The 6,176-nt window shown below is 42.6% G+C and overlaps 1 protein-coding gene across 1 annotated transcript in view; it reads right to left on the reverse strand.

Annotated features, from left to right (window-relative positions):
* Window positions 1-2,834: 2,834 nt before the first annotated feature.
* The window catches only part of LOC119326697 (CLP protease regulatory subunit CLPX1, mitochondrial-like), a 12,571-nt gene continuing 9,229 nt past the window's right edge, over window positions 2,835-6,176 (reverse strand). Inside the window, exons 5-15 of the mRNA XM_037600315.1 lie at window positions 5,950-6,000; window positions 5,766-5,840; window positions 5,609-5,686; window positions 4,940-4,996; window positions 4,348-4,418; window positions 4,153-4,252; window positions 3,935-4,039; window positions 3,767-3,829; window positions 3,579-3,701; window positions 3,330-3,473; window positions 2,835-3,222 (exon numbers count right to left, since the gene is read on the reverse strand). Of these exons, the coding sequence (XP_037456212.1) occupies window positions 3,148-3,222; window positions 3,330-3,473; window positions 3,579-3,701; window positions 3,767-3,829; window positions 3,935-4,039; window positions 4,153-4,252; window positions 4,348-4,418; window positions 4,940-4,996; window positions 5,609-5,686; window positions 5,766-5,840; window positions 5,950-6,000 (942 nt within the window). The 3' untranslated portion in view covers window positions 2,835-3,147. The remainder of the gene's footprint in view (window positions 3,223-3,329; window positions 3,474-3,578; window positions 3,702-3,766; window positions 3,830-3,934; window positions 4,040-4,152; window positions 4,253-4,347; window positions 4,419-4,939; window positions 4,997-5,608; window positions 5,687-5,765; window positions 5,841-5,949; window positions 6,001-6,176) is intronic.

Genomic DNA, 6,176 nt, shown 5'->3' on the forward strand with positions numbered 1-6,176 from the left:
GCCGCTTCCGCCCCTGGACATCGCGGCGGCTGTGCGGCCGCTCCGCCTTGGCCCCTGCCGCCCGTGCGGACGCGGCGCCTCGCCGTATTCACTGCTGACCTCGCCGCCGCTCGTGCGGCCGCGGCGCCTCGCCCTATTCGCCGTTGACCTCGCGGGGGCTCGTGCGGCTGCGGCGCCTCGCCGTATTCACCGCTGACCTTGCCGGCACTCGTGCGGCCGCGTCGTCTCGCCGTATTGGTCGCTGCCGCTAGGGAGGAGCCGCCGGCGAGGAGGGGAAGCGGCAGGGCAGAGTAGGGAGGCGAGGCGCCGGGGATAGTGGGCTGCCGCGAGGAAGGAGCCGCCGGCGAGGAGGGGAAGCGGCAGGGCAGAGTAGGGAGGCGAGGCGCAGGGGATAGGATAAGATGCGGTGGTCGAGTGGGTTTTCCCAAAATAGAAACTAGCAGGAAAGGGAAAGGGAACAGAACGTGCTCCACGCGCGGTCGGAATCGATCGCCGCCGCGATCGATCGCCAAGGAGTGGTTTCGATCAAGCGGTGGCCAAGGCATGAGGGAAATATCGACAGCGGGTCTAGGTGACGTCAGACTGGAGCGATGTCTTCGTTTCCAGGTTGACAATCTCATATTTTATGTCTCTGCCTCTCCTTCTTTGGTCATTAAGCTTTGATGATTTTTGAGATGCTCTCGCTACCTTCAATGGTTACCTCATCACCAGCGTGTTCTCCTTGGGTCGTGGACCATTAACGCCCAGCGTCAGTGTGTTCGGCGTTTGAGTCGTAATGGACCATTAACACCCAACATGTTCGGCGTTGGAGTCATCGTGGAGAGCCCATCCCGTAGATCAGATCATAATAACTTTTGAATTTTAGTTGTTCGTAGTATTTAGGTTGAGTGGGCTAGCTGCAGTGCGACCTGCCGTCAATGATAAAGTTACAACTTACAAATGACCCATCATGGCCGCCATTAGTTTTGTCCAAGCTTTGTTACTACATGGTTTACTTTTTGTCAGACTTCAAAACTACAATCAGAGAAAAGAACCATAGTTTCTCTCCAGCAGGTAAACTTACAAACTAGCGGCGTATTGAGAACTGGGCATCTGGTGGTTCGGTGATTGAACGTCATGTCTTTTTTATTAAGCTTTGGAAGTTGCAAGGCTAAGCTTTTACCAAAGTTATTTGTAGAGTGAATTCCACTTTTTACCCCATATTTATACATTTGTGACACTAATTACCCCTTCGAGTGAAAATTCGTCTAGAATACCCCTTTTGAAATTTTTGGACCCTTGTTTTTTGATGCGTGTCCATCAAGTAAGGTGTGAGGTGACGCCCTGTATCCAAAAACATGTGGACGGCCACAAGGAGTGGGACAGATAGACAAGAGAAGCTTGGACAAGATCGCCAATGATGCCCTCCGATCCTTACAGTTTTTTTTACAAATCAATGACGCAACATGCCGATCCTATCGACCATAAACAGACAAAATGTAAAACTAGGGTAAAACCGTATTAAAAGTCTCCAAAATCTGACATTTCGATAAAAGTTCCGCTAAATAGGGTAATATGTGTCACAAATGTACAACTACAAGGTAAAAAATGGAATTCACTCTTATTTGTATGTCTATGTTCAGATTTCAAGGATATGCTTCACCATTCAGTTGTGAGTTCTGACCACGCATGGGCAACCGGCCGTGGCCGAATCGATCTTAGTTTAGAGTGTTTGCATGTGATGATCAACAAGTACAAAACTTATTTGGATTAAGAATATAAGTAAATTAATGATATATTCCAGACATTTGTATAAGAAATTCTGCACCTCCTGGGGCCGACTACAGATCAGTGTGGACACTAGGATTGATACTTTCCTCAAGGAATATCCCACACTTTTTTTAGACTATGTGCACCATGTTTCAAAGGGATCATTGATGTAGAATCACCCGAAATATTCTGATTTGGTTGCAGAAGATGTTATCATCAGAGAAAACATGATTAACGCTGAATCACCGGAATATGGATGTCCCGTTGCAACGCACGGGCAATTACCTAGTCCTATATAGAAGGATTGAATATAAAGAGGCGAGGTGGGATTGTCCAGTTGGTAGCACAATAATTACATGACAGAGAGGTTGCGAGTTTGATTTTCTAAACCCACAAATATATTTTCACCCGGCCTTTTACCCCTTTTGTGGGCCGCCTTCATTAGGCTGCATAGGCCGGGTTCGTCGGCCTCAGCTCGCCCATGTGTTTTGCGGTAGTTTTATGGGTAGAAGCGTTTATTTATAAAACGTCGGATGACGGTTAGCGGGCAGAAGCAATAGCAGATTTATTATTAGATAAAGATACACCAGTACTCCCTCTTGTTCCCTCATATAAAGTGTATTTGTTTTTCTAAAAGTCAAACGAGTGCATTTTAGCCAAGTTTTTAGAAAAATATATCAATATCCACAATATGAAATTTATATCGTTTGATAGATCTTGAAAGCTAGTTTCATATTTTATCTATTAGGTATTGCAGATGTTTCTGTTTTGTTCTATAATCTTGGTCAAACTCTCAAATAGTTGACTTGCACAGAAATCAATACACCTTATATTTCGAAACGAAGGGAGTATTTGACAGGAAACGATAAACCAAACACGCCCTTAGGAATTCTTTTATTCACAGAAAATTTGGACGTACAGGCATACAACAATGTTTCACAATGGGACAGAGGTAGTATTTTTCTAGACCACGAGTGCATTGAGCCCAGGAGCAGAAACTCCCAAGTCCCTAAAGCATTCGGATCTCTTTCTTCTTTCTACCAAGCAAGGCTGGTACACCACACAGCACAATTCGGTCAAGGAGCTGATAACATAATTTCGTATCTCCATGCTAAATTCAACCCCTTCATTTCAGTGTTTGAAGTTTTACAACATCTGGCAAGCATTACATTTCTTCACATAAAAAGTCTCTCACCTTCACACACACGTCGACACCCAACTTGCTCCACTATACACTTCCCAATCCTGCTACAGATTATGCAAGGCGTGAGGCAGGACGGCCAGACAGTTGGGGTTTGAATTAGCAATGGGTACTGCACATGTGTTTTTTTTTTCTTTACATTAATACAGCTAGGATCAGATTTTACAGTGTACGGTAGAGCTAGAGGAACCATGAAATCACATGCTCATGGCTCTTGACGAAGAAAGGTCAGGATCGCCGTCCACTTCGCTTCCTGCTCCGTCTCCCATTGCCTGCAGCATTTTTAGTCCACGAAATATTACTCGCAGCAAATGATTGATATTAGCAATATCACAAGGCAGTCAATGAAGGCAAGCTGATTGAGGTTAGCAATTCCCACCTTTATCTGGGATAGATAACGATCAAATGCACCATCGCCGTAAAGGATCTTAGCTCCACAGCCAGGTCGGTCCACCAATCCTACTGCACCTTCATCTACAACCACTGCGTCAATTCGCTTCTCTCCAGATTTTGTATCTGGAATCTGCAAGGCAGTCACAAATTCATGAATATATGGTATGAATGCCAGCTCCATTGAGTTTGTGTGTAAGTTCAAGGAAAAGGAAAACAAAGTTGCTATCGGACGAACCTCATACATGGAATCCATGAGAATATTCTCAAGGATAGTCCTTAAGCCCCGTGCACCTGTATTTTTGCACATTGCCTTCTGGGCAATTATTTGTAGTGCAGCATCCGTGAAGTGAAGCTTAACCTGAAAGCCAACAGTGTAAGAAGCGCCAGATAACACTTGCATGTTTCCAATGAAAATATACTCACATTATTCATGCTGAACAACTTCTTGAATTGTTTACCTAGAGCATTCTTTGGCTCGGTGAGAACCTAGCAGTACATTATTGTATTAGCCATCAATTATAAGTTCAATAACAATCATATAGAAATATGTTTTCCACCTAATAGGAATTATTTTTTCTCCTACAGATCTACCTGAACAAGTTGGTCCTCATTTAGTGCTGCCAAGCTGACAAGGATAGGAAAACGTCCAATGAACTCCGGAATGAGTCCATATGCTATAAGATCACCGCTCTCAACCTGAAAACAAAACCAAATAAAAAACACTTTAGCTTTTACAGAGCAAATGCATTCACATTCGCCCTGAAACAAAGGCTTCCAAAAATAGCTGGCTCCTGAACTCTGGTACTCACTGATTCTAACAAGGACGATGTCACTTGAGCACTTGAAATACCACTAGTCCTCATGCTTGCACGGACAGGTGCCCCAAATCCAATAGAAGAATCCTGCCGCCTATTTACACAAAAGGGGGGTGGGATGCCCCTTAGATGAAGACTGACAGGAAACACCAGAGATAGCAACTTTGAAACAGGTAAAAACAATGGTACCTCTCTGATATAGTTTTCTCCAAGTCAATGAAAGCACCCCCGCATATAAACAGAATATCCTTCGTATCTATCTGTATGGCATGCAGAATAGAGAATTAAAGCTCACCCATGATTACATTACCTTGAACAAGGAAGGCCTTGAAAAGTGGATCATGGTTTAGATGGTAGAAGGCAATTAGAAAAATGAAGTTAATATGACATTTGTGGTGCAAAAAGTGGTGGCGCTTGGAGCAAGCTGTGGGGTTCCAACCACACAGATTTCGAATAAACCTAGTATTACAAATAGCATTAATCTCTAGGAGTTACTAACACCACATGTCCTAGCTCCTGCCTCCTGGCACCGCCACTGGGTGTAAAGAAACAATACGATACATGTATAAAGCAGCACGGTATGCATTCATAACAAATAAGTTCTCTTTTCTACGGAGGACTAATATGATGATAAGGTCACATAATTCCATATTTTTCTCTATTTTTGCTACCATTCAGGACACAGGTACTGGCGATGTGATACTGTAATTCCTCAGGCAAAATGTATACCATGCACACTTTCTTGGGGAAGAATGTCATATACAAATTGTGCTGACAGTACCTGTATATTATCGCCACGAGGATGCTTCCTTGCTCCTTTCTCAGGGACATTGACTATCTAAACATGACCGCATTAGAAAATTATATCAAAAGGCATCCATATGTAGAGACAATTATCAAGAAATGATCTTGTCTTTTACCAAGAATCATAGTACCCCAGAAAGATCGCATGATATCAATGAAGCAAATGAGTTCCTTTTTAGTGCATAGTAGGATTAATGTAAAACAAAATTATATGATGCCTCAGACCAATACATTTGCAAATCCAATAATGACATCACTATAAAAGCTCCAAAATGCAAGCTCACAATACACAGCACAAAAGAAAGAAAATGCATGAATAGAACTAGGTATAGCATTCAGCCACCACTACAAATTTCAGTACAATAGCATATACTCCCTCCGTTCCTAAATATAAGTCTTTTTAGAGATTTCAGTAAGGACTGCGGATGTATATAGACATATTTTAGAGTGTAGATTCACTCATTTTGCTCCATATGTAGTCCGCATTGGAATCTCTAAAAAGACTTGTATTTAGGAACGGAGGGAGTATTAATCTACGAATGATATACATTTTAATCCTAGTGGCAGCCAATATCTGCTTGCAAACGTTCGAACTTTCAACTTATAAACATGCTGCTTCATTGGAAGGTCAATGAAGATGACTCACCGTGCCTTCCAGCATTTTCAACAAAGCCTGCTGAACACCTTCGCCTGATACATCTCTACTGATGTTAAGGCTCTCAGCCTGCATGTTGAATGCACCCAACTGATTAACGATTCCCATACCAAGGAAAAATGTTCAACAGAAGTTAATTTGGACAGACCTTCTTAGTGATCTTATCAACTTCATCAATGTACACCATCCCTTGTTGTGCTGCTTGCACATTAAAATCTGCCACCTAGTTAATGTTCAAATATAAGACCCAGAGTTCACTTTCAAGGACTCTTAGTGAGAAGTCAACTAGTAGCTCCTATTTGTTTAAATATATGTGCAATAAAAAACCATACCGTAAGTAACTTGTACAATATAGATTCTACATCTTCTCCTACATACCCTGCCTGCAGGAAGTTGAAAAATAAAGCCTTAGTGTCTGAACAAAGTAGAGAGAGAGAGAGATACACATAGAAATATGCCTAAAGGAATCAGGTGACGACAGTTAATCATTTTTTATTAGTTGAATCGCTCACAAAGAAATGAAGTAGGCATCTTGATCAACAAGAGAGTAGTAGACGTC

Source organism: Triticum dicoccoides, chromosome 6B (assembly GCF_002162155.2).
Source record: "Triticum dicoccoides isolate Atlit2015 ecotype Zavitan chromosome 6B, WEW_v2.0, whole genome shotgun sequence".
Lineage (NCBI taxonomy): Eukaryota > Viridiplantae > Streptophyta > Magnoliopsida > Poales > Poaceae > Triticum > Triticum dicoccoides.